This window comes from Stegostoma tigrinum, chromosome 6 (assembly GCF_030684315.1).
Source record: "Stegostoma tigrinum isolate sSteTig4 chromosome 6, sSteTig4.hap1, whole genome shotgun sequence".
NCBI classification, from domain to species: Eukaryota; Metazoa; Chordata; class Chondrichthyes; order Orectolobiformes; family Stegostomatidae; genus Stegostoma; species Stegostoma tigrinum.
This window is the reverse complement of record NC_081359.1, coordinates 111,096,367-111,122,949: the sequence shown is the minus strand read 5'-3', so window position 1 is coordinate 111,122,949 and position 26,583 is coordinate 111,096,367. Positions and strand designations below refer to the sequence as shown.

The following is a 26,583-nucleotide window of genomic DNA, read 5'->3' as shown; positions in this document are numbered from 1 at the left end:
TGCCCACTCCCTCAGCACTGACCCTCCGACAGTACGGCGCTCCCTCAGCACTGACCCTCCAACAGTGCCCACTCCCTCAGCACTGACCCTCCGACAGTGCCCACTCCCTCAGCACTGACCTTCCAACAGTGCCCACTCCCTCAGCACTGACCCTCCGACAGTGCCCACTCCCTCAGCACTGACCTTCCGACAGTGCGGCGCTCCCTCAGCACTGACCCTCCAACAGTGCCCACTCCCTCAGCACTGACCTTCCGACAGTGCGGCGCTCCCTCAGCACTGACCCTCCAACAGTGCCCACTCCCTCAGCACTGACCCTCCGACAGTGCCCACTCCCTCAGCACTGACCCTCCGACAGTGCGGCGCACCCTCAGCACTGACCCTCCAACAGTGCCCACTCCCTCAGCACTGACCCTCCGACAGTGCCCACTCCCTCAGCACTGACCCTCCGACAGTGCCCGCTCCCTCAGCACTGACCCTCCAACAGTGCGGCACTGCCTCAGCACTGACCCTCCGACAGTGCCCACTCCCTCAGCACTGACCCTCCGACAGTGCCCACTCCCTCAGCACTGACCCTCCGACAGTGCGGCGCTCCCTCAGCACTGACCCTCCAACAGTGCCCACTCCCTCAGCACTGACCCTCCGACAGTGCCCACTCCCTCAGCACTGACCTTCCGACAGTGCGGCGCTCCCTCAGCACTGACCCTCCAACAGTGCCCACTCCCTCAGCACTGACCCTCCGACAGTGCCCACTCCCTCAGCACTGACCCTCCGACAGTGCAGCGCTCCCTCAGCACTGACCCTCCAACAGTGCCCACTCCCTCAGCACTGACCCTCCGACAGTGCCCACTCCCTCAGCACTGACCCTCCGACAGTGCCCGCTCCCTCAGCACTGACCCTCCGACAGTGCGGCACTCCCTCAGCACTGACCCTCCGACAGTGCCCACTCCCTCAGCACTGACCCTCCGACAGTGCCCACTCCCTCAGCACTGACCCTCCGACAGTGCGGCGCTCCCTCAGCACTGACCCTCCAACAGTGCCCACTCCCTCAGCACTGACCCTCCGACAGTGCCCACTCCCTCAGCACTGACCTTCCGACAGTGCGGCGCTCCCTCAGCACTGACCCTCCGACAGTGCCCACTCCCTCAGCACTGACCTTCCGACAGTGCGGCGCTCCCTCAGCACTGACCCTCCAACAGTGCCCACTCCCTCAGCACTGACCCTCCGACAGTGCCCACTCCCTCAGCACTGACCCTCCGACAGTGCGGCGCTCCCTCAGCACTGACCCTCCAACAGTGCCCACTCCCTCAGCACTGACCCTCCGACAGTGCCCACTCCCTCAGCACTGACCCTCCGACAGTGCGGCGCTCCCTCAGCACTGACCCTCCGACAGTGGCCACTCCCTCAGCACTGACCCTCCGACAGTACGGCGCTCCCTAAGCACTGACCCTCCGACAGTGCCTGCTCCCTCAGCACTGACCCTCCGACAGTGCCCACTCCCTCAGCACTGACCCTCCGACAGTGCCCACTCCCTCAGCACTGACCCTCCGACAGTGCGGCGCTCCCTCAGCACTGACCCTCCGACAGTGCCTGCTCCCTCAGTACTGACCCTCCGACAGTCTGGTGCTCCCTCAGTACTGACCCTCAGACAGCGCGGCGCTCCCTCAGTACTGACCCTCCGACAGTGCGGCACTTCCTCAGCACTGACCCTCCGACAGTGCCCGCTCCCTCAGCACTGACCCTCCGAGAGTGCAGCACTCCCTCAGCACTGACCCTCCGAGAATGCGGCGGTCCCTCAGCACTGACCCTCCGACAGTGCCTGCTCCCTCAGCACTGACCCTCCAACAGTGCGGCGCTCCCTCAGCACTGACCCTCCGACAGGGCGGTGCTCCCTCAGCGCTGACCCTCCGAGAGTGCGGTGCTCCCTCGGCACTGACCCTCCGACACGGCGGCGCTCCGTCAGTACTGACCCTCCGACAGTCTGGTGCTCCCTCAGTACTGACCCTCCGACAGTGCGGTGCTCCCTCGGCACTGACCCTCTGACAGTGCAGTGCTCCCTCAGCACTGACCCTCCGACAGGGCGGCGCTCCCTCAGTACTGACCCTCCGACAGTCTGGTGCTCCCTCAGTACTGACCCTCCGACAGTCTGGTGCTCTCTCAGTACTGACCCTCCGACAGTCTGGTGCTCCCTCAGTACTGACCCTCCGACAGTCTGGTGCTCTCTCAGTACTGACCCTCCGACAGTGCGGTGCTCCCTCGGCACTGACCCTCCGACAGTGCCCACTCCCTCAGCGCTGACCCTCCGACAGTGCGGCGCTCCCTCAGCACTGACCCTCCGACAGGGCGGTCCTCCCTCAGCGCTGACCCTCCGAGAGTGTGGTGCTCCCTCGGCACTGACCCTCCGACAGTGCGGTGCTCCCTCAGCACTGACCCTCCGACACGGCGGCGCTCCGTCAGTACTGACCCTCCGACAGTCTGGTGCTCCCTCAGTACTGACCCTCCGACAGTGCGGTGCTCCCTCGGCACTGACCCTCCGACAGTGCGGCGCTCCCTCAGCACTGACCCTCCGACAGGGCGGCGCTCCCTCAGTACTGAACCTCCGACAGTCTGGTGCTCCCTCAGTACTGACCCTCCGACAGTCTGGTGGTCTCTCAGTACTGACCCTCCGACAGTCTGGTGCTCCCTCAGTACTGACCCTCAGACAGTCTGGTGCTCCCTCAGTACTGACCGTCCGACAGTCTGGTGCTCTCTCAGTACTGACCCTCCAACAGTCTGGTGCTCCCTCAGTACTGACCCTCCAACAGTCTGGTGCTCCCTCAGTACTGACCCTCTGATAGTGCCTGCTCCCTCAGCACTGACCCTCCGACAGTGCCCACTCCCTCAGCGCTGACCCTCCGACAGTGCGGCGCTCCCTCAGCACTGACCCTCCGACAGTGCGGCGCTCCCTCAGCGCTGACCCTCCGACAGTGCGGCGCTCCCTCAGCACTGACCCTCCGACAGTGCCCACTCCCTCAGCACTGACCCTCCGACAGTGCCCACTCCCTCAGCACTGACCCTCCGACAGTACGGCGCTCCCTCAGCACTGACCCTCCAACAGTGCCCACTCCCTCAGCACTGACCCTCCGACAGTGCCCACTCCCTCAGCACTGACCTTCCGACAGTGCCCGCTCCCTCAGCACTGACCCTCCAACAGTGCGGCACTGCCTCAGCACTGACCCTCCGACAGTGCCCGCTCCCTCAGCACTGACCCTCCGACAGTGCCCACTCCCTCAGCACTGACCCTCCGACAGTGCCCGCTCCCTCAGCACTGACCCTCCAACAGTGCGGCACTGCCTCAGCACTGACCCTCCGACAGTGCCCACTCCCTCAGCACTGACCCTCCGACAGTGCCCACTCCCTCAGCACTGACCCTCCGACAGTGCGGCGCTCCCTCAGCACTGACCCTCCAACAGTGCCCACTCCCTCAGCACTGACCCTCCGACAGTGCCCACTCCCTCAGCACTGACCTTCCGACAGTGCGGCGCTCCCTCAGCACTGACCCTCCAACAGTGCCCACTCCCTCAGCACTGACCCTCCGACAGTGCCCACTCCCTCAGCACTGACCCTCCGACAGTGCGGCGCTCCCTCAGCACTGACCCTCCAACAGTGCCCACTCCCTCAGCACTGACCCTCCGACAGTGCCCGCTCCCTCAGCACTGACCCTCCGACAGTGCGGCGCTCCCTCAGCACTGACCCTCCGACAGTGGCCACTCCCTCAGCACTGACCCTCCGACAGTACGGCGCTCCCTAAGCACTGACCCTCCGACAGTGCCTGCTCCCTCAGCACTGACCCTCCGACAGTGACCACTCCCTCAGCACTGACCCTCCGACAGTGCCCACTCCCTCAGCACTGACCCTCCGACAGTGCGGCGCTCCCTCAGCACTGACCCTCCGACAGTGCCTGCTCCCTCAGTACTGACCCTCCGACAGTCTGGTGCTCCCTCAGTACTGACCCTCAGACAGCGCGGCGCTCCCTCAGTACTGACCCTCCGACAGTGCGGCACTTCCTCAGCACTGACCCTCCGACAGTGCCCGCTCCCTCAGCACTGACCCTCCGAGAGTGCAGCACTCCCTCAGCACTGACCCTCCGAGAATGCGGCGGTCCCTCAGCACTGACCCTCCGACAGTGCCTGCTCCCTCAGCACTGACCCTCCAACAGTGCCCACTCCCTCAGCACTGACCCTCCGACAGTGCGGCGCTCCCTCAGCACTGACCCTCCGACTGTGCCCACTCCCTCAGCACTGACCCTCCGACAGTGCCCACTCACTCAGCACTGACCTTCCGACAGTGCGGCGCTCCCTCAGCACTGACCCTCCAACAGTGCCCACTCCCTCAGCACTGACCCTCCGACAGTGCCCACTCCCTCAGCACTGACCCTCCGACAGTGCGGCGCTCCCTCAGCACTGACCCTCCAACAGTGCCCACTCCCTCAGCACTGACCCTCCGACAGTGCCCACTCCCTCAGCACTGACCCTCCGACAGTGCGGCGCTCCCTCAGCACTGACCCTCCGACAGTGGCCACTCCCTCAGCACTGACCCTCCGACAGTACGGCGCTCCCTAAGCACTGACCCTCCGACAGTGCCTGCTCCCTCAGCACTGACCCTCCGACAGTGACCACTCCCTCAGCACTGACCCTCCGACAGTGCCCACTCCCTCAGCACTGACCCTCCGACAGTGCGGCGCTCCCTCAGCACTGACCCTCCGACAGTGCCTGCTCCCTCAGTACTGACCCTCCGACAGTCTGGTGCTCCCTCAGTACTGACCCTCAGACAGCGCGGCGCTCCCTCAGTACTGACCCTCCGACAGTGCGGCACTTCCTCAGCACTGACCCTCCGACAGTGCCCGCTCCCTCAGCACTGACCCTCCGAGAGTGCAGCACTCCCTCAGCACTGACCCTCCGAGAATGCGGCGGTCCCTCAGCACTGACCCTCCGACAGTGCCTGCTCCCTCAGCACTGACCCTCCAACAGTGCGGCGCTCCCTCAGCACTGACCCTCCGACAGGGCGGTGCTCCCTCAGCGCTGACCCTCCGAGAGTGCGGTGCTCCCTCGGCACTGACCCTCCGACACGGCGGCGCTCCGTCAGTACTGACCCTCCGACAGTCTGGTGCTCCCTCGGCACTGACCCTCTGACAGTGCAGTGCTCCCTCAGCACTGACCCTCCGACAGTGCCCACTCCCTCAGCACTGACCCTCCGACAGTGCCCACTCCCTCAGCACTGACCTTCCGACAGTGCGGCGCTCCCTCAGCACTGACCCTCCAACAGTGCCCACTCCCTCAGCACTGACCCTCCGACAGTGCCCACTCCCTCAGCACTGACCCTCCGACAGTGCGGCGCTCCCTCAGCACTGACCCTCCAACAGTGCCCACTCCCTCAGCACTGACCCTCCGACAGTGCCCGCTCCCTCAGCACTGACCCTCCGACAGTGCGGCGCTCCCTCAGCACTGACCCTCCGACAGTGCCTGCTCCCTCAGTACTGACCCTCTGACAGTCTGGTGCTCCCTCAGTACTGACCCTCAGACAGCGCGGCGCTCCCTCAGTACTGACCCTCCGACAGTGCGGCACTTCCTCAGCACTGACCCTCCGACAGTGCCCGCTCCCTCAGCACTGACCCTCCGAGAGTGCAGCACTCCCTCAGCACTGACCCTCCGAGAATGCGGCGGTCCCTCAGCACTGACCCTCCGACAGTGCCTGCTCCCTCAGCACTGACCCTCCAACAGTGCCCACTCCCTCAGCACTGACCCTCCGACAGTGCGGCGCTCCCTCAGCACTGACCCTCCGACTGTGCCCACTCCCTCAGCACTGACCCTCCGACAGTGCCCACTCACTCAGCACTGACCTTCCGACAGTGCGGCGCTCCCTCAGCACTGACCCTCCAACAGTGCCCACTCCCTCAGCACTGACCCTCCGACAGTGCCCACTCCCTCAGCACTGACCCTCCGACAGTGCGGCGCTCCCTCAGCACTGACCCTCCAACAGTGCCCACTCCCTCAGCACTGACCCTCCGACAGTGCCCACTCCCTCAGCACTGACCCTCCGACAGTGCGGCGCTCCCTCAGCACTGACCCTCCGACAGTGGCCACTCCCTCAGCACTGACCCTCCGACAGTACGGCGCTCCCTAAGCACTGACCCTCCGACAGTGCCTGCTCCCTCAGCACTGACCCTCCGACAGTGACCACTCCCTCAGCACTGACCCTCCGACAGTGCCCACTCCCTCAGCACTGACCCTCCGACAGTGCGGCGCTCCCTCAGCACTGACCCTCCGACAGTGCCTGCTCCCTCAGTACTGACCCTCCGACAGTCTGGTGCTCCCTCAGTACTGACCCTCAGACAGCGCGGCGCTCCCTCAGTACTGACCCTCCGACAGTGCGGCACTTCCTCAGCACTGACCCTCCGACAGTGCCCGCTCCCTCAGCACTGACCCTCCGAGAGTGCAGCACTCCCTCAGCACTGACCCTCCGAGAATGCGGCGGTCCCTCAGCACTGACCCTCCGACAGTGCCTGCTCCCTCAGCACTGACCCTCCAACAGTGCGGTGCTGCCTCAGCGCTGACCCTCCGAGAGTGCGGTGCTCCCTCAGCACTGACCCTCCGACAGGGCGGTGCTGCCTCAGCGCTGACCCTCCGAGAGTGCGGTGCTCCCTCGGCACTGACCCTCCGACACGGCGGCGCTCCGTCAGTACTGACCCTCCGACAGTCTGGTGCTCCCTCAGTACTGACCCTCCGACAGTGCGGTGCTCCCTCGGCACTGACCCTCTGACAGTGCAGTGCTCCCTCAGCACTGACCCTCCGACAGGGCGGCGCTCCCTCAGTACTGACCCTCCGACAGTCTGGTGCTCCCTCAGTACTGACCCTCCGACAGTCTGGTGCTCTCTCAGTACTGACCCTCCGACAGTCTGGTGCTCCCTCAGTACTGACCCTCCGACAGTGCGGTGCTCCCTCGGCACTGACCCTCCGACAGTGCCCACTCCCTCAGCGCTGACCCTCCGACAGTGCGGCGCTCCCTCAGCACTGACCCTCCGACAGTGCGGCGCTTCCTCAGCGCTGACCCTCCGACAGTGCGGCGCTCCCTCAGCACTGACCCTCCGACAGTGCCCACTCCCTCAGCACTGACCCTCCGACAGTGCCCACTCCCTCAGCACTGACCCTCCGACAGTACGGCGCTCCCTCAGCACTGACCCTCCAACAGTGCCCACTCCCTCAGCACTGACCCTCCGACAGTGCCCACTCCCTCAGCACTGACCTTCCGACAGTGCGGCGCTCCCTCAGCACTGACCCTCCAACAGTGCCCACACCCTCAGCACTGACCCTCCGACAGTGCCCACTCCCTCAGCACTGACCCTCCGACAGTGCGGCGCTCCCTCAGCACTAACCCTCCGACAGTGTGGCGCTCCCTCAGCACTGACCCTCCGACAGTGCGGCGCTCCCTCAGCACTAACCCTCCGACAGTGCGGCGCTCCCTCAGCACTGACCCTCCGACAGTGCAGTGCTCCCTCAGCACTGACCCTCCGACAGGGCGGCGCTCCCTCAGTACTGACCCTCCGACAGTCTGGTGCTCCCTCAGTACTGACCCTCCGACAGTCTGGTGCTCCCTCAGTACTGACCGTCCGACAGTCTGGTGCTCCCTCAGTACTGACCCTCCGACAGTCTGGTGCTCCCTCAGTACTGACCGTCCGACAGTCTGGTGCTCTCTCAGTACTGACCCTCCAACAGTCTGGTGCTCCCTCAGTACTGACCCTCTGATAGTGCGGCACTCCCTCAGTACTGACCCTCCGACAGTCTGGTGCTCCCTCAGTACTGACCCTCCGACAGTCTGGTGCTCCCTCAGCACTGACCATCTGACAGTGCGGCACTTCCTCAACACTGACCCTGCAACAGTACAGCGCTCCCTCAGCACTGACCCTCCGACAGTCTGGTGCTCCCTCAGTACTGACCCTCCGACAGCGTGGCGCTCCCTCAGCACTGACCCTCCAACAGTGCGGCGCTCCCTCAGCACTGACCCTCCGACAGTGCGGCGCTCCCTCAGCACTGACCCTCCGACAGCGCGGCGCTCCCTCAGCACTGACCCTCCGACAGTGCGGCACTTCCTCAACACTGACCGTGCAACAGTGCAGCACTCCCTCAGCACTGACCCTCCGACAGTCTGGTGCTCCCTCAGCACTGACCCTCCGATAGTGCGGCACTTTCTCAACACTGACCCTGCAACAGTGCAGCGCTCCCTCAGTACTGACCCTCTGACAGTCTGGTGCTCCCTCAGTACTGACCCTCCGACAGTGCGGTGCTCCCTCGGCACTGACCCTCCAACAGTGCCCACTCCCTCAGCACTGACCCTCCGACAGTGCCCACTCCCTCAGCACTGACCCTCCGACAGTGCGGTGCTCCCTCAGCACTGACCCTCCGACAGTGCGGCGCTCCCTCAGCACTAACCCTCCGACAGTGCGGCGCTCCCTCAGCACTAACCCTCCGACAGTGTGGCGCTCCCTCAGCACTGACCCTCCGACAGTGCGGCGCTCCCTCAGCACTAACCCTCCGACAGTGCGGCGCTCCCTCAGCACTAACCCTCCGACAGTGTGGCGCTCCCTCAGCACTGACACTCTGACAGTCTGGTGCTCCCTCAGTACTGACCCTCCGACAGTGCGGTGCTCCCTCAGCACTGACCCTCCGAGAGTGCGGCGCTCCCTCAGCACTGACACTCCAACAGTGCCTGCTCCCTCAGCACTGACCCTCCAACAGTGCCCACTCCCTCAGCACTGACCCTCCGACAGTGCCCACTCCCTCAGCACTGACCCTCCGACAGTACGGCGCTCCCTCAGCACTGACCCTCCAACAGTGCCCACTCCCTCAGCACTGACCCTCCGACAGTGCCCACTCCCTCAGCACTGACCTTCCGACAGTGCGGCGCTCCCTCAGCACTGACCCTCCAACAGTGCCCACTCCCTCAGCACTGACCCTCCGACAGTGCCCACTCCCTCAGCACTGACCCTCCGACAGTGCGGCGCTCCCTCAGCACTAACCCTCCGACAGTGTGGCGCTCCCTCAGCACTGACCCTCCGACAGTGCGGCGCTCCCTCAGCACTAACCCTCCGACAGTGCGGCGCTCCCTCAGCACTGACCCTCCGACAGTGCAGTGCTCCCTCAGCACTGACCCTCCGACAGGGCGGCGCTCCCTCAGTACTGACCCTCCGACAGTCTGGTGCTCCCTCAGTACTGACCCTCCGACAGTCTGGTGCTCCCTCAGTACTGACCGTCCGACAGTCTGGTGCTCCCTCAGTACTGACCCTCCGACAGTCTGGTGCTCCCGCAGTACTGACCGTCCGACAGTCTGGTGCTCTCTCAGTACTGACCCTCCAACAGTCTGGTGCTCCCTCAGTACTGACCCTCTGATAGTGCGGCACTCCCTCAGTACTGACCCTCCGACAGTCTGGTGCTCCCTCAGTACTGACCCTCCGACAGTCTGGTGCTCCCTCAGCACTGACCATCTGACAGTGCGGCACTTCCTCAACACTGACCCTGCAACAGTACAGCGCTCCCTCAGCACTGACCCTCCGACAGTCTGGTGCTCCCTCAGTACTGACCCTCCGACAGCGTGGCGCTCCCTCAGCACTGACCCTCCGACAGTGCGGCGCTCCCTCAGCACTGACCCTCCGACAATGCGGCGCACCCTCAGCACTGACCCTCCGACAGTGCGGCACTTCCTCAACACTGACCCTGCAACAGTGCAGCACTCCCTCAGCACTGACCCTCCGACAGTCTGGTGCTCCCTCAGCACTGACCCTCCGAGAGTGCGGCGCTCCCTCAGCACTGACCCTCCGACAGCGCGGCGCTCCCTCAGCACTGACCCTCCGACATTGCGGCACTTCCTCAACACTGACCGTGCAACAGTGCAGCACTCCCTCAGCACTGACCCTCCGACAGTCTGGTGCTCCCTCAGCACTGACCCTCCGATAGTGCGGCACTTTCTCAACACTGACCCTGCAACAGTGCAGCGCTCCCTCAGTACTGACCCTCTGACAGTCTGGTGCTCCCTCAGTACTGACCCTCCGACAGTGCGGTGCTCCCTCGGCACTGACCCTCCAACAGTGCCCACTCCCTCAGCACTGACCCTCCGACAGTGCCCACTCCCTCAGCACTGACCCTCCGACAGTGCGGTGCTCCCTCAGCACTGACCCTCCGACAGTGCGGCGCTCCCTCAGCACTAACCCTCCGACAGTGCGGCGCTCCCTCAGCACTAACCCTCCGACAGTGTGGCGCTCCCTCAGCACTGACCCTCCGACAGTGCGGCGCTCCCTCAGCACTAACCCTCCGACAGTGCGGCGCTCCCTCAGCACTAACCCTCCGACAGTGTGGCGCTCCCTCAGCACTGACACTCTGACAGTCTGGTGCTCCCTCAGTACTGACCCTCCGACAGTGCGGTGCTCCCTCAGCACTGACCCTCCGAGAGTGCGGCGCTCCCTCAGCACTGACACTCCAACAGTGCCTGCTCCCTCAGCACTGACCCTGCAACAGTGCAGTACTTCCTCAGTTCTGTTGCTCTCACAGTGCGGCACGTCTTCAGCACTGCACCAGGGTTGTTAGTCTGAATGTCCTGAAGTTGGTCTTGAAGCCTGACCTTGTGCCGAGAGGTGAGAGTATGTCTGAACAGGTGTAAAGCCAGCAAAGTCACAGTTGATGATTTGCATTCCACACCATTTTCTGAAAATACCTGAAATTTTTTCTTCAGGGCAGGAAGCTCTCTGCTCGATGGTCATGTCTTTCCTGATGCTGTTGAATGGACTTGTCTCTGCTTACATTTTAAGAGATCGAGTTGAAGACCCAGGTAACTATAGACAGGGAGACAGTGAAATTCCCAGGACTATAAGTCCCTGCTCAGAAAGAATGTTTATTCCAAAAATGTTTCAACCTGAGTGAGGAGGTTTTCTACAGTGATGTGGGAAATAAATTTTCTCATCCAGTATCTGAACCTGTGAATGGTGCAAGCCTGGAAGGACTAATTGCTGCATTGTCCACATGGCCACAGGAATAATATTGACATTTCCTTCCATCCTTTACCTTCCCTTTATCTTCACAATAAAATTCTGCAGATGCTGGAAATCTGAAATAAAAGTACACAGTAGAGTGCATTTCAAGCCATTCTTAAGGAATTGTACAGGACTCGAAACATTAACTCTGTTAATCTCTTCACAGTCGCTGCTTGACCTGCCATGTCTTTTTTTATTCACTCCCAGGGATGTGAGCATCACTGGCTGGGCCCAGCATTTATTGCCTGACTCTAATTGCCCCTTGAGAAGGTGGTGGTGAGCTGCCTTCTTGAACCTCTGCAGTCCATGTGCTTCCACAGTACCGTGAGGAAGGGAGTTCCACAGCTTTCTACTACATCCTGCACAACCATGTCCAAAAAATTTGCAAGAGTAATAAGTCGAGAAATATTCTCAGAAACTCCTTCTGTGGACTCCCTAGACCGCACAGTTGATCGTAACCAGTCCAAGGAATCATCTGAATGATGCTTACAGCCTTTGCTTCACTTCCCCCAGCTACCAACTTCCAGTGAATTTTTTATTTCTGACAATTGGAAACGTTTATTTTTTCGTGTCGCTGCAGTTTCGCACAGCAGTGCCCCGTGGAGTGACCTCTGATTCCGGGGGTATCTAGGTGGGTCCTAGGTGGGGGTTGCCTAGCCCAGCCTCAGCACGATGTTTGGTGCAGTCCTGAGGGAGTGCTGCATAATCTGACCTGCCAGGTACCAGAGGCACTGTCAAAATGAAGCTCCCTCATGTTTGACCAGGTAGATGTAAAGGACCACACTGCCACTAGTTCAAAGACGAGGAAGTTCTCCCAACTTTAATTCCCCCACCTCAGTGTAGTACAAACAGACGATCTAATGGCACAATGCAGGCATCCCCCCACCTCTCTCTCTGGGTCAAGGCAAGTCCCACCTGCCCAGGAGCTGTGTCGTGACATGTCTGAACAGGTTTACAGAATTCACTCATGGGACATGGATATCAATGGCCTGGCTTGTCATTATTATCCATCCCTTGGTCTCCTTGAGAAGCTGGTGGTGCATGGCATTCTTGAACTGCAGCAGTCCGTTTGATGCTGGTAGACACAATGCCCTTAGGGAGGGAATTCAGGGTTGTCATCAATAATTTAAACACAAAATCTGGGTCATTATCATTTTGCTGTGTATGGGATCTTGCTATGCCCAGGTTAGCTGCCACGTCTACCCAAAGGTGAAAGTGGGTGCAAAATGGTTAAGTAAAAGCAAATCTTTCTTCTTTTTCATCTTATCTACGATGGGATTTCTGTACCTGACAGCAACATATCCAGGTCTTTCTGGCATGCAGCAACCAATGCCAGGAGAAACACACTGCGGAATCTCATGTCTCTTTGTAAAGAGGTATCATAAAGGGGGTAACTGCACAGATTCCCCAGAATAATCTAGTAAGGGTCATAATCTATAGGCATGTTGCACAGGTTAGATTTATATTTCCTCAAATTTAGAACTTGATTTGAATTATTATTGTCACAAGTACCTACATACAGTGAAAAGTTCTGTTTTGTGAGCAGTACAGGCAGATCTTAGCAAACAAGGACATACAGATGCTTAGACAGAGCGAGGGACACAAGGTTACAGCTGCACAGGAGGTGCACAAAAGCAAGGTCAACATTAGATTTGAAGTTAGAGAGGTCCGTTCAAGAGCCTGATAACAGCAGGTAAGAAACTGTTCTCAAACCTATTGGTGTACGTGTTCAAACTTCTGTGTCCACTGCCTGATGGAAGAGGTTGGGAGAGAGTATTACTGGGGTGGGAGGGGCATTTGATGATGATGGCAGCCTTTCTGCGACAACAAGAAGCTTGGCTGGAGTCCATGGACGGGAGGTTGGCTTCCATGATGGTCTAGACTGTGCAAACAACCTTCTGTACTTTCCTACAGTCCTGGGCACAGCAGTTGCCGTACCAGGCTGTTACACACCCGGACAGTGTGCTTTCATTGGTGCATCTGGAAACATTGGTGAGGGTCCTCATGGACATGCCAAATTTCCTGAGCTGCCTGAGGAAGAAAAGGTGTTGCTCTGCATCCTTGACTATGCATCTATGTGGGAGGTCGGCGGCAGGTTGTTGTTTATTGTCATTCCTAGGTACTTGATGCTCTCGATCCTCTCAACCTCAGCTCTGTCGATGTAGATAGGGATGTGTCTTCCTACTTTCCTCCTGAAGTCAAGGATCAGTGCTTTAGTTTTGCTGACATTGAGGGAGAGATTGTTCCCATGGCACTATGACACAAAGCACTCTAACCCATGTGTGTGGTCAGGCCAAGGACCAATTTGAGCCAGGCCATTCAGGGGCACTGACAGGAAGCACGTCCTTTCCCGTGGCCATTCCCATTCCCATTCACTCTGAATGCAACATGTGTCGGGATAAGGAGCTTCAGTCACACAGATAGACTGGAGAAGCTGGGACTCTTCTGCTTGCCAGATGAGGTTTGAGAGGGGGTCTGGAGGGGGCAATTAATTCCCATGGGTGGAAGGATCAAGAATGAGAGGGCACAGATGTAAGGTACTTAGCAAAAGAAGCAATGGACACATAAAAATAAATTCACACAGCGAGCAGTCAGGACTTGAAAGACACTGCCTGAAGCTGCAGTGAAGGAAGATTCAATCGAGGCTTTCAAAAAGATATTTATCTGAGCAGTCGGGAAGAAAAGACATTGTTCCTTCAGAGTGCCAGTATAGACCAGATGGGCTGAACGGCCTTTGTGTGGTAATGATCCTGCGACAAAGGAGGGGTGGAAGTCCAACTCTCTCTTTCACCAGCAAAAGCTACAAAGGGTGAAGGCAAATGTTAAATTATTGAACAAAGATCCTTTGCCAAACTGAAGGTAGGAAGACTGGAGGAAGGATAAAAGATCCTGATCGAATGTGGTGTAATGGAACAGAGGAGCAGGTACAGCATCGATCTGTGGAAGTTGGACTTTGTTAACAGCCCAAATTCATCTGATGAGCACATCTAAACGTGTTGCTTCTGTCCCAACAGGGTCTGATGCCTATGGTCCTCCAAAAATCATTGCACCGACTGGAACAACTGTCAATGCTGAGCTGGGTAAGTACAAACACTATCTGCCCATTACGCCTTGATTTGAGAACCACTGCTGTAACTGACAGTCCTTATGGGCACGGTCTTCAGTTGACAAAGGTAGAACACCTCACACTCATTTCCAGACCATGCTGAGCTAACTGGGATGTTGCACCTTGTATCCGCCTCTTCAACCTGGCATAGGGACAGGGAACAAGAAAGTTCAGGAAGTGCAAGATTATAATGAACCAGTAACTGCTGGGATCCAGCATGTAACCCTCTCACGGCTGAGGAACAACCATGTGGGATCAGGTCCAACTCTGGATATTTGAGCACAGGATACTCCCAGGGCACTACTGAGGGAGCGCCACACTATCGGAGGTGGGCGAAAGCAGTGCTAAGGACAGTGTCGGAGTGTCAGTGCCGTAGCAGCGCAACACTTTCGGGAGGGTCAGTGCCGTGGGAGTGCCACATTGTCGGTGGCGGGGGGGGGGGGGGGGGGGGGGGGGGGGGTCAGTGCTGAGAGAGTGCTACATTGTCGGGGGTGGGGGGGGGTGGTGGGTCAGTGCTGAGGGAGCTCCGCACTGTCGGGGTGGTCAGTGCCAAGGGAGCGCTGCACAGTTGGTGGCAGGGGGGGTTGGTCAGTGGCGAGGGAGTGCCACACTCTCAGCAGGTCGGAGGGTCAGTGCTGAGGGAGTGCCGCACTGTCGGAGGGTCAGTGCTGAGGGAGCGGGCACTGTTGGAGGGTCAGTGCTGAGGGAGCGGGCACTGTCGGAGGGTCAGTGTTGAGGGAGTGCTGCACTGTCGGAGGGTCAGTGCTGAGGGAGCGGGCACTGTCAGAGGGTCAGTGCTGAGGGAGTGCCGCACTGTCAGAGGGTCAGTGCTGAGGGAGAGGGCACTGTCAGAGGGTCAGTGCTGAAAGAGCGGGCACTGTCGGAGGGTCAGTGCTGAGGGAGTGCCGCACTGTCAGAGGGTCTGTCCTGAGGGATCGCCATGCTTTCGGAGCGTCAGTGCTGAGGGAGCGCCGCACTGTTGGAGGGTCAGTGCTGAGGGAGTACTGCACTGTTGAGGGTCAGTGCTGAGGGAGCGCCGCACTGTCGGAGGGTCAGTGCTGAGGGAGTACTGCACTGTTGAGGGTCAGTGCTGAGGGAGCGCCGCACTGTCGGAGGGTCAGTGCTGAGGGAGCGGGCACTGTCGGAGGGTCAGTACTGAGGGAGCGGGCACTGTCGGAGGGTCAGTGCTGGGGGAGTGGGCACTGTCGGAGGGTCAGTACTGAGGGAGCGGGCACTGTCGGAGGGTCAGTGCTGAGGGAGTGGGCACTGTTGGAGGGTCAGTACTGAGGGAGCGGGCACTGTCGGAGGGTCAGTGCTGAGGGAGCGCCGCACTGTCGGAGGGTCAGTACTGAGGGAGTGGGCACTGTCGGAGGGTCAGTGCTGAGGGAGTGGGCACTGTCGGAGGGTCAGTACTGAGGGAGCGGGCACTGTCGGAGGGTCAGTACTGAGGGAGCGGGCACTGTCGGAGGGTCAGTACTGAGGGAGTGGGCACTGTTGAGGGTCAGTACTGAGGGAGTGCCGCACTGTCGGAGGGTCAGTACTGAGGGAGCGGGCACTGTCGGAGGGTCAGTACTGAGGGAGCGGGCACTGTCGGAGGGTCAGTACTGAGGGAGTGGGCACTGTCGGAGGGTCAGTGCTGAGGGAGCGGGCACTGTCGGAGGGTCAGTACTGAGGGAGCGGGCACTGTCGGAGGGTCAGTACTGAGGGAGCGGGCACTGTCGGAGGGTCAGTACTGAGGGAGTGGGCACTGTTGAGGGTCAGTACTGAGGGAGTGCCGCACTGTCGGAGGGTCAGTACTGAGGGAGCGGGCACTGTCGGAGGGTCAGTGCTGAGGGAGCGGGCACTGTCGGAGGGTCAGTGCTGAGGGAGTGGGCACTGTCGGAGGGTCAGTACTGAGGGAGCGGGCACTGTCGGAGGGTCAGTACTGAGGGAGCGGGCACTGTCGGAGGGTCAGTGCTGAGGAGCGGGCACTGTCGGAGGGTTAGTGCTGAGGGAGTGGGCACTGTCGGAGGGTCAGTGCTGAGGGAGTGGGCACTGTCGGAGGGTCAGTGCTGAGGGAGTGGGCACTGTCGGAGGGTCAGTGCTGAGGGAGCGGGCGCTGTCAGAGGGTCAGTGCTGAGGGAGTGGGCACTGTCAGAGGGTCAGTGCTGAGGGAGCGGGCGCTGTCAGAGGGTCAGTGCTGAGGGAGTGGGCACTGTCGGAGGGTCAGTACTGAGGGAGTGGGCACGTTCGGAGGGTCAGTGCTGAGGGAGCGGGCGCTGTCAGAGGGTCAGTGCTGAGGGAGTGGGCACTGTCGGAGGGTCAGTACTGAGGGAGTGGGCACGTTCGGAGGGTCAGTGCTGAGGGAGCGGGCGCTGTCAGAGGGTCAGTGCTGAGGGAGTGCCCCACTGTCGGAGGGTCAGTGCTGAGGGAGTGGGCACTGTCGGAGGGTCAGTGCTGAGGGAGTGCCGCACTGTCGGAGGGTCAGTGCTGAGGGAGTGGGCACTGTCGGAGGGTCAGTACTGAGGGAGCGGGCACTGTCGGAGGGTCAGTACTGAGGGAGCGGGCACTGTCGGAGGGTCAGTGCTGAGGGAGCGGGCACTGTCGGAGGGTTAGTGCTGAGGGAGTGGGCACTGTCGGAGGGTCAGTGCTGAGGGAGTGGGCACTGTCGGAGGGTCAGTGCTGAGGGAGTGGGCACTGTCGGAGGGTCAGTGCTGAGGGAGCGGGCGCTGTCAGAGGGTCAGTGCTGAGGGAGTGGGCGCTGTCAGAGGGTCAGTGCTGAGGGAGCGGGCGCTGTCAGAGGGTCAGTGCTGAGGGAGTGGGCACTGTCGGAGGGTCAGTGCTGAGGGAGCGGGCGCTGTCAGAGGGTCAGTGCTGAGGGAGTGCCGCACTGTCGGAGGGTCAGTGCTGAGGGAGTGGGCACTGTCGGAGGGTCAGTGCTGAGGGAGTGCCGCACTGTCGGAGGGTCAGTGCTGAGGGAGTGGGCACTGTCGGAGGGTCAGTGCTGAGGGAGTGGGCGCTGTCGGAGGGTCAGTGCTGAGGGAGCGGGCACTGTCGGAGCGTCAGTGCTGAGGGAGTGGGCACTGTCGGAGGGTCAGTGCTGAGGGAGTGGGCGCTGTCGGAGGGTCAGTGTTGAGGGAGTGGGCGCTGTCGGAGGGTCAGTGCTGAGGGAGTGGGCACTGTCGGAGGGTCAGTGCTGAGGGAGTGGGCGCTGTCGGAGGGTCAGTGCTGAGGGAGCGGGCACTGTCGGAGGGTCAGTGCTGAGGGAGCGGGCGCTGTCGGAGGGTCAGTGCTGAGGGAGCGGGCACTGTCGGAGGGTCAGTGCTGAGGGAGTGGGCACTGTCGGAGGGTCAGTGCTGAGGGAGCGGGCACTGTTGGCAGGGCAGTGCTGAGGGAGCGGGCACTGTTGGCAGGGCAGTGCTGAGGGAGCGGGCACTGTCGGAGGGTCAGTGCTGAGGGTGTGGGCACTGTTGGCAGGGCAGTGCTGAGGGAGTGGACACTGTCGGAGGGTCAGTGCTGAGGGAGTGCCGCACTGTCGGAGGGTCAGTGCTGAGGGAGTGGGCACTGTCGGAGGGACAGTGCTGAGGGAGTGGGCGCTGTCGGAGGGTCAGTGCTGAGGGAGCGCCGCACTGTCGGAGGGTCAGTGCTGAGGGAGCGGGCACTGTCGGAGGGTCAGTACTGAGGGAGCGAGAACTGTCGGAGGGTCAGTGCTGGGGGAGTGGGCACTGTCGGAGGGTCAGTACTGAGGGAGCGGGCACTGTCGGAGGGTCAGTGCTGAGGGAGTGGGCACTGTCGGAGGGTCAGTACTGAGGGAGCGGGCACTGTCGGAGGGTCAGTGCTGAGGGAGCGCCGCACTGTCGGAGGGTCAGTACTGAGGGAGTGGGCACTGTCGGAGGGTCAGTGCTGAGGGAGCGGGCACTGTTGGCAGGGCAGTGCTGAGGGAGCGGGCACTGTTGGCAGGGCAGGGCTGAGGGAGCGGGCACTGTCGGAGGGTCAGTGCTGAGGGTGTGGGCACGGTTGGCAGGGCAGTGCTGAGGGAGTGGACACTGTCGGAGGGTCAGTGCTGAGGGAGTGCCGCACTGTCGGAGGGTCAGTGCTGAGGGAGTGGGCACTGTCGGAGGGACAGTGCTGAGGGAGTGGGCGCTGTCGGAGGGTCAGTGCTGAGGGAGCGCCGCACTGTCGGAGGGTCAGTGCTGAGGGAGCGGGCACTGTCGGAGGGTCAGTACTGAGGGAGCGGGCACTGTCGGAGGGTCAGTGCTGGGGGAGTGGGCACTGTCGGAGGGTCAGTACTGAGGGAGCGGGCACTGTCGGAGGGTCAGTGCTGAGGGAGTGGGCACTGTCGGAGGGTCAGTACTGAGGGAGCGGGCACTGTCGGAGGGTCAGTGCTGAGGGAGCGCCGCACTGTCGGAGGGTCAGTACTGAGGGAGTGGGCACTGTCGGAGGGTCAGTGCTGAGGGAGTGGGCGCTGTCGGAGGGTCAGTGCTGAGGGAGCGCCGCACTGTCGGAGGGTCAGTGCTGAGGGAGCGGGCACTGTCGGAGGGTCAGTACTGAGGGAGCGGGCACTGTCGGAGGGTCAGTGCTGGGGGAGTGGGCACTGTCGGAGGGTCAGTACTGAGGGAGCGGGCACTGTCGGAGGGTCAGTGCTGAGGGAGTGGGCACTGTTGGAGGGTCAGTACTGAGGGAGCGGGCACTGTCGGAGGGTCAGTGCTGAGGGAGCGCCGCACTGTCGGAGGGTCAGTACTGAGGGAGTGGGCACTGTCGGAGGGTCAGTGCTGAGGGAGTGGGCACTGTCGGAGGGTCAGTACTGAGGGAGCGGGCACTGTCGGAGGGTCAGTACTGAGGGAGCAGGCACTGTCGGAGGGTCAGTACTGAGGGAGTGGGCACTGTTGAGGGTCAGTACTGAGGGAGTGCCGCACTGTCGGAGGGTCAGTACTGAGGGAGCGGGCACTGTCGGAGGGTCAGTACTGAGGGAGCGGGCACTGTCGGAGGGTCAGTACTGAGGGAGCGGGCACTGTCGGAGGGTCAGTGCTGAGGGAGCGGGCACTGTCGGAGGGTCAGTGCTGAGGGAGCGGGCACTGTCGGAGGGTCAGTACTGAGGGAGCGGGCACTGTCGGAGGGTCAGTGCTGAGGGAGCGGGCACTGTCGGAGGGTTAGTGCTGAGGGAGCGGGCACTGTCGGAGGGTCAGTGCTGAGGGAGTGGGCACTGTCGGAGGGTCAGTGCTGAGGGAGTGGGCACTGTCGGAGGGTCAGTGCTGAGGGAGCGGGCGCTGTCAGAGGGTCAGTGCTGAGGGAGTGGGCACTGTCAGAGGGTCAGTGCTGAGGGAGCGGGCGCTGTCAGAGGGTCAGTGCTGAGGGAGTGGGCACTGTCGGAGGGTCAGTGCTGAGGGAGCGGGCGCTGTCAGAGGGTCAGTGCTGAGGGAGTGCCGCACTGTCGGAGGGTCAGTGCTGAGGGAGTGGGCACTGTCGGAGGGTCAGTGCTGAGGGAGTGGGCACTGTCGGAGGGTCAGTGCTGAGGGAGTGCCGCACTGTCGGAGGGTCAGTGCTGAGGGAGTGGGCACTGTCGGAGGGTCAGTGCTGAGGGAGTGGGCACTGTCGGAGGGTCAGTGCTGAGGGAGTGGGCGCTGTCGGAGGGTCAGTGTTGAGGGAGTGGGCGCTGTCGGAGGGTCAGTGCTGAGGGAGTGGGCGCTGTCGGAGGGTCAGTGCTGAGGGAGTGGGCGCTGTCGGAGGGTCAGTGCTGAGGGAGCGGGCGCTGTCGGAGGGTCAGTGCTGAGGGAGTGGGCGCTGTCGGAGGGTCAGTGCTGAGGGAGCGGGCGCTGTCGGAGGGTCAGTGCTGAGGGAGCGGGCACTGTCGGAGGGTCAGTGCTGAGGGAGTGGGCACTGTCGGAGGGTCAGTGCTGAGGGAGCGGGCACTGTTGGCAGGGCAGTGCTGAGGGAGCGGGCACTGTTGGCAGGGCAGTGCTGAGGGAGCGGGCACTGTCGGAGGGTCAGTGCTGAGGGTGTGGGCACTGTTGGCAGGGCAGTGCTGAGGGAGTGGACACTGTCGGAGGGTCAGTGCTGAGGGAGTGCCGCACTGTCGGAGGGTCAGTGCTGAGGGAGTGGGCACTGTCGGAGGGACAGTGCTGAGGGAGTGGGCGCTGTCGGAGGGTCAGTGCTGAGGGAGCGCCGCACTGTCGGAGGTCAGTGCTGAGGGAGCGGGCACTGTCGGAGGGTCAGTACTGAGGGAGCGAGAACTGTCGGAGGGTCAGTGCTGGGGGAGTGGGCACTGTCGGAGGGTCAGTACTGAGGGAGCGGGCACTGTCGGAGGGTCAGTGCTGAGGGAGTGGGCACTGTCGGAGGGTCAGTACTGAGGGAGCGGGCACTGTCGGAGGGTCAGTGCTGAGGGAGCGCCGCACTGTCGGAGGGTCAGTACTGAGGGAGTGGGCACTGTCGGAGGGTCAGTGCTGAGGGAGCGGGCACTGTTGGCAGGGCAGTGCTGAGGGAGCGGGCACTGTTAGCAGGGCAGTGCTGAGGGAGCGGGCACTGTCGGAGGGTCAGTGCTGAGGGTGTGGGCACGGTTGGCAGGGCAGTGCTGAGGGAGTGGACACTGTCGGAGGGTCAGTGCTGAGGGAGTGCCGCACTGTCGGAGGGTCAGTGCTGAGGGAGTGGGCACTGTCGGAGGGACAGTGCTGAGGGAGTGGGCGCTGTCGGAGGGTCAGTGCTGAGGGAGCGCCGCACTGTCGGAGGGTCAGTGCTGAGGGAGCGGGCACTGTCGGAGGGTCAGTACTGAGGGAGCGGGCACTGTCGGAGGGTCAGTGCTGGGGGAGTGGGCACTGTCGGAGGGTCAGTACTGAGGGAGCGGGCACTGTCGGAGGGTCAGTGCTGAGGGAGTGGGCACTGTCGGAGGGTCAGTACTGAGGGAGCGGGCACTGTCGGAGGGTCAGTGCTGAGGGAGCGCCGCACTGTCGGAGGGTCAGTACTGAGGGAGTGGGCACTGTCGGAGGGTCAGTACTGAGGGAGCGGGCACTGTCGGAGGGTCAGTACTGAGGGAGCGGGCACTGTCGGAGGGTCAGTACTGAGGGAGTGGGCACTGTTGAGGGTCAGTACTGAGGGAGTGCCGCACTGTCGGAGGGTCAGTACTGAGGGAGCGGGCACTGTCGGAGGGTCAGTACTGAGGGAGTGGGCACTGTCGGAGGGTCAGTGCTGAGGGAGTGGGCACTGTCGGAGGGTCAGTACTGAGGGAGCGGGCACTGTCGGAGGGTCAGTACTGAGGGAGTGGGCACTGTTGAGGGTCAGTACTGAGGGAGTGCCGCACTGTCGGAGGGTCAGTACTGAGGGAGCGGGCACTGTCGGAGGGTCAGTACTGAGGGAGTGGGCACTGTCGGAGGGTCAGTGCTGAGGGAGTGGGCACTGTCGGAGGGTCAGTACTGAGGGAGCGGGCACTGTCGGAGGGTCAGTACTGAGGGAGTGGGCACTGTTGAGGGTCAGTACTGAGGGAGTGCCGCACTGTCGGAGGGTCAGTACTGAGGGAGCGGGCACTGTCGGAGGGTCAGTACTGAGGGAGTGGGCACTGTCGGAGGGTCAGTGCTGAGGGAGCGGGCACTGTCGGAGGGTCAGTACTGAGGGAGCGGGCACTGTCGGAGGGTCAGTGCTGAGGGAGCGGGCACTGTCGGAGGGTTAGTGCTGAGGGAGTGGGCACTGTCGGAGGGTCAGTACTGAGGGAGCGGGCACTGTCGGAGGGTCAGTGCTGAGGGAGCACCGCACTGTCGGAGGGTCAGTGCTGAGGGAGCGCCGCACTGTCGGAGGGTCAGTACTGAGGGAGCGGGCACTGTCGGAGGGTCAGTACTGAGGGAGCGGGCACTGTCGGAGGGTCAGTACTGAGGGAGTGGGCACTGTTGAGGGTCAGTACTGAGGGAGTGCCGCACTGTCGGAGGGTCAGTACTGAGGGAGCGGGCACTGTCGGAGGGTCAGTACTGAGGGAGTGGGCACTGTCGGAGGGTCAGTGCTGAGGGAGTGGGCACTGTCGGAGGGTCAGTGCTGAGGGAGCGGGCACTGTCGGAGGGTTAGTGCTGAGGGAGTGGGCACTGTCGGAGGGTCAGTACTGAGGGAGCGGGCACTGTCGGAGGGTCAGTGCTGAGGGAGCACCGCACTGTCGGAGGGTCAGTGCTGAGGGAGCGCCGCACTGTCGGAGGGTCAGTACTGAGGGAGCGGGCACTGTCGGAGGGTCAGTACTGAGGGAGCGGGCACTGTCGGAGGGTCAGTACTGAGGGAGTGGGCACTGTTGAGGGTCAGTACTGAGGGAGTGCCGCACTGTCGGAGGGTCAGTACTGAGGGAGCGGGCACTGTCGGAGGGTCAGTACTGAGGGAGTGGGCACTGTCGGAGGGTCAGTGCTGAGGGAGTGGGCACTGTCGGAGGGTCAGTACTGAGGGAGCGGGCACTGTCGGAGGGTCAGTACTGAGGGAGTGGGCACTGTTGAGGGTCAGTACTGAGGGAGTGCCGCACTGTCGGAGGGTCAGTACTGAGGGAGCGGGCACTGTCGGAGGGTCAGTACTGAGGGAGTGGGCACTGTCGGAGGGTCAGTGCTGAGGGAGTGGGCACTGTCGGAGGGTCAGTACTGAGGGAGCGGGCACTGTCGGAGGGTCAGTACTGAGGGAGTGGGCACTGTTGAGGGTCAGTGCTGAGGGAGTGCCGCACTGTCGGAGGGTCAGTGCTGAGGGAGCGCCGCACTGTCGGAGGGTCAGTGCTGAGGGAGCGGGCACTGTCGGAGGGTCAGTACTGAGGGAGCGGGCACTGTCGGAGGGTCAGTGCTGGGGGAGTGGGCACTGTCGGAGGGTCAGTACTGAGGGAGCGGGCACTGTCGGAGGGTCAGTGCTGAGGGAGTGGGCACTGTCGGAGGGTCAGTACTGAGGGAGCGGGCACTGTCGGAGGGTCAGTGCTGAGGGAGCGCCGCACTGTCGGAGGGTCAGTACTGAGGGAGTGGGCACTGTCGGAGGGTCAGTGCTGAGGGAGTGGGCGCTGTCGGAGGGTCAGTGCTGAGGGAGCGCCGCACTGTCGGAGGGTCAGTGCTGAGGGAGCGGGCACTGTCGGAGGGTCAGTACTGAGGGAGCGGGCACTGTCGGAGGGTCAGTGCTGGGGGAGTGGGCACTGTCGGAGGGTCAGTACTGAGGGAGCGGGCACTGTCGGAGGGTCAGTGCTGAGGGAGTGGGCACTGTTGGAGGGTCAGTACTGAGGGAGCGGGCACTGTCGGAGGGTCAGTGCTGAGGGAGCGCCGCACTGTCGGAGGGTCAGTACTGAGGGAGTGGGCACTGTCGGAGGGTCAGTGCTGAGGGAGTGGGCACTGTCGGAGGGTCAGTACTGAGGGAGCGGGCACTGTCGGAGGGTCAGTACTGAGGGAGCGGGCACTGTCGGAGGGTCAGTACTGAGGGAGTGGGCACTGTTGAGGGTCAGTACTGAGGGAGTGCCGCACTGTCGGAGGGTCAGTACTGAGGCAGCGGGCACTGTCGGAGGGTCAGTACTGAGGGAGCGGGCACTGTCGGAGGGTCAGTGCTGAGGGAGCGGGCACTGTCGGAGGGTCAGTGCTGAGGGAGCGGGCACTGTCGGAGGGTCAGTACTGAGGGAGTGGGCACTGTTGAGGGTCAGTACTGAGGGAGTGCCGCACTGTCGGAGGGTCAGTACTGAGGGAGCGGGCACTGTCGGAGGGTCAGTGCTGAGGGAGTGGGCACTGTCGGAGGGTCAGTGCTGAGGGAGCGGGCACTGTCGGAGGGTCAGTACTGAGGGAGCGGGCACTGTCGGAGGGTCAGTGCTGAGGGAGCGGGCACTGTCGGAGGGTTAGTGCTGAGGGAGTGGGCACTGTCGGAGGGTCAGTGCTGAGGGAGTGGGCACTGTCGGAGGGTCAGTGCTGAGGGAGTGGGCACTGTCGGAGGGTCAGTGCTGAGGGAGCGGGCGCTGTCAGAGGGTCAGTGCTGAGGGAGTGGGCACTGTCAGAGGGTCAGTGCTGAGGGAGCGGGCGCTGTCGGAGGGTCAGTGCTGAGGGAGCGGGCACTGTTGGCAGGGCAGTGCTGAGGGAGCGGGCACTGTTAGCAGGGCAGTGCTGAGGGAGCGGGCACTGTCGGAGGGTCAGTGCTGAGGGTGTGGGCACGGTTGGCAGGGCAGTGCTGAGGGAGTGGACACTGTCGGAGGGTCAGTGCTGAGGGAGTGCCGCACTGTCGGAGGGTCAGTGCTGAGGGAGTGGGCACTGTCGGAGGGACAGTGCTGAGGGAGTGGGCGCTGTCGGAGGGTCAGTGCTGAGGGAGCGCCGCACTGTCGGAGGGTCAGTGCTGAGGGAGCGGGCACTGTCGGAGGGTCAGTACTGAGGGAGCGGGCACTGTCGGAGGGTCAGTGCTGGGGGAGTGGGCACTGTCGGAGGGTCAGTACTGAGGGAGCGGGCACTGTCGGAGGGTCAGTGCTGAGGGAGTGGGCACTGTCGGAGGGTCAGTACTGAGGGAGCGGGCACTGTCGGAGGGTCAGTGCTGAGGGAGCGCCGCACTGTCGGAGGGTCAGTACTGAGGGAGTGGGCACTGTCGGAGGGTCAGTACTGAGGGAGCGGGCACTGTCGGAGGGTCAGTACTGAGGGAGCGGGCACTGTCGGAGGGTCAGTACTGAGGGAGTGGGCACTGTTGAGGGTCAGTACTGAGGGAGTGCCGCACTGTCGGAGGGTCAGTACTGAGGGAGCGCCGCACTGTCGGAGGGTCAGTACTGAGGGAGTGGGCACTGTCGGAGGGTCAGTGCTGAGGGAGCGGGCACTGTTGGCAGGGCAGTGCTGAGGGAGCGGGCACTGTTAGCAGGGCAGTGCTGAGGGAGCGGGCACTGTCGGAGGGTCAGTGCTGAGGGTGTGGGCACGGTTGGCAGGGCAGTGCTGAGGGAGTGGACACTGTCGGAGGGTCAGTGCTGAGGGAGTGCCGCACTGTCGGAGGGTCAGTGCTGAGGGAGTGGGCACTGTCGGAGGGACAGTGCTGAGGGAGTGGGCGCTGTCGGAGGGTCAGTGCTGAGGGAGCGCCGCACTGTCGGAGGGTCAGTGCTGAGGGAGCGGGCACTGTCGGAGGGTCAGTACTGAGGGAGCGGGCACTGTCGGAGGGTCAGTGCTGGGGGAGTGGGCACTGTCGGAGGGTCAGTGCTGAGGGAGCGGGCACTGTCGGAGGGTCAGTGCTGAGGGAGTGGGCACTGTCGGAGGGTCAGTACTGAGGGAGCGGGCACTGTCGGAGGGTCAGTGCTGAGGGAGCGCCGCACTGTCGGAGGGTCAGTACTGAGGGAGTGGGCACTGTCGGAGGGTCAGTACTGAGGGAGCGGGCACTGTCGGAGGGTCAGTACTGAGGGAGCGGGCACTGTCGGAGGGTCAGTACTGAGGGAGTGGGCACTGTTGAGGGTCAGTACTGAGGGAGTGCCGCACTGTCGGAGGGTCAGTACTGAGGGAGCGGGCACTGTCGGAGGGTCAGTACTGAGGGAGTGGGCACTGTCGGAGGGTCAGTGCTGAGGGAGTGGGCACTGTCGGAGGGTCAGTACTGAGGGAGCGGGCACTGTCGGAGGGTCAGTACTGAGGGAGTGGGCACTGTTGAGGGTCAGTACTGAGGGAGTGCCGCACTGTCGGAGGGTCAGTACTGAGGGAGCGGGCACTGTCGGAGGGTCAGTACTGAGGGAGTGGGCACTGTCGGAGGGTCAGTGCTGAGGGAGTGGGCACTGTCGGAGGGTCAGTACTGAGGGAGCGGGCACTGTCGGAGGGTCAGTACTGAGGGAGTGGGCACTGTTGAGGGTCAGTACTGAGGGAGTGCCGCACTGTCGGAGGGTCAGTACTGAGGGAGCGGGCACTGTCGGAGGGTCAGTACTGAGGGAGTGGGCACTGTCGGAGGGTCAGTGCTGAGGGAGCGGGCACTGTCGGAGGGTCAGTACTGAGGGAGCGGGCACTGTCGGAGGGTCAGTGCTGAGGGAGCGGGCACTGTCGGAGGGTTAGTGCTGAGGGAGTGGGCACTGTCGGAGGGTCAGTACTGAGGGAGCGGGCACTGTCGGAGGGTCAGTGCTGAGGGAGCACCGCACTGTCGGAGGGTCAGTGCTGAGGGAGCGCCGCACTGTCGGAGGGTCAGTACTGAGGGAGCAGGCACTGTCGGAGGGTCAGTACTGAGGGAGCGGGCACTGTCGGAGGGTCAGTACTGAGGGAGTGGGCACTGTTGAGGGTCAGTACTGAGGGAGTGCCGCACTGTCGGAGGGTCAGTACTGAGGGAGCGGGCACTGTCGGAGGGTCAGTACTGAGGGAGTGGGCACTGTCGGAGGGTCAGTGCTGAGGGAGTGGGCACTGTCGGAGGGTCAGTGCTGAGGGAGCGGGCACTGTCGGAGGGTTAGTGCTGAGGGAGTGGGCACTGTCGGAGGGTCAGTACTGAGGGAGCGGGCACTGTCGGAGGGTCAGTGCTGAGGGAGCACCGCACTGTCGGAGGGTCAGTG

The 26,583-nt window shown here is 62.6% G+C and overlaps 1 protein-coding gene across 4 annotated transcripts in view; it reads left to right on the top strand.

Moving 5' to 3' along the window:
• The window catches only part of LOC132209781 (interleukin-1 receptor accessory protein-like 1), a 79,043-nt gene that overhangs the window by 29,961 nt on the left and 22,499 nt on the right, over positions 1-26,583 (top strand). For 3 of the 4 annotated variants that reach the window (XM_059646870.1, XM_059646868.1, XM_059646867.1), the window contains exons 2-3: positions 10,756-10,851; positions 14,068-14,133. In XM_059646870.1, coding sequence (XP_059502853.1) covers positions 10,776-10,851; positions 14,068-14,133 — 142 coding nt within the window. In that variant the 5' untranslated portion in view covers positions 10,756-10,775. The remainder of the gene's footprint in view (positions 1-10,755; positions 10,852-14,067; positions 14,134-26,583) is intronic. The other variant, XM_059646869.1, reaches the window with a different exon arrangement.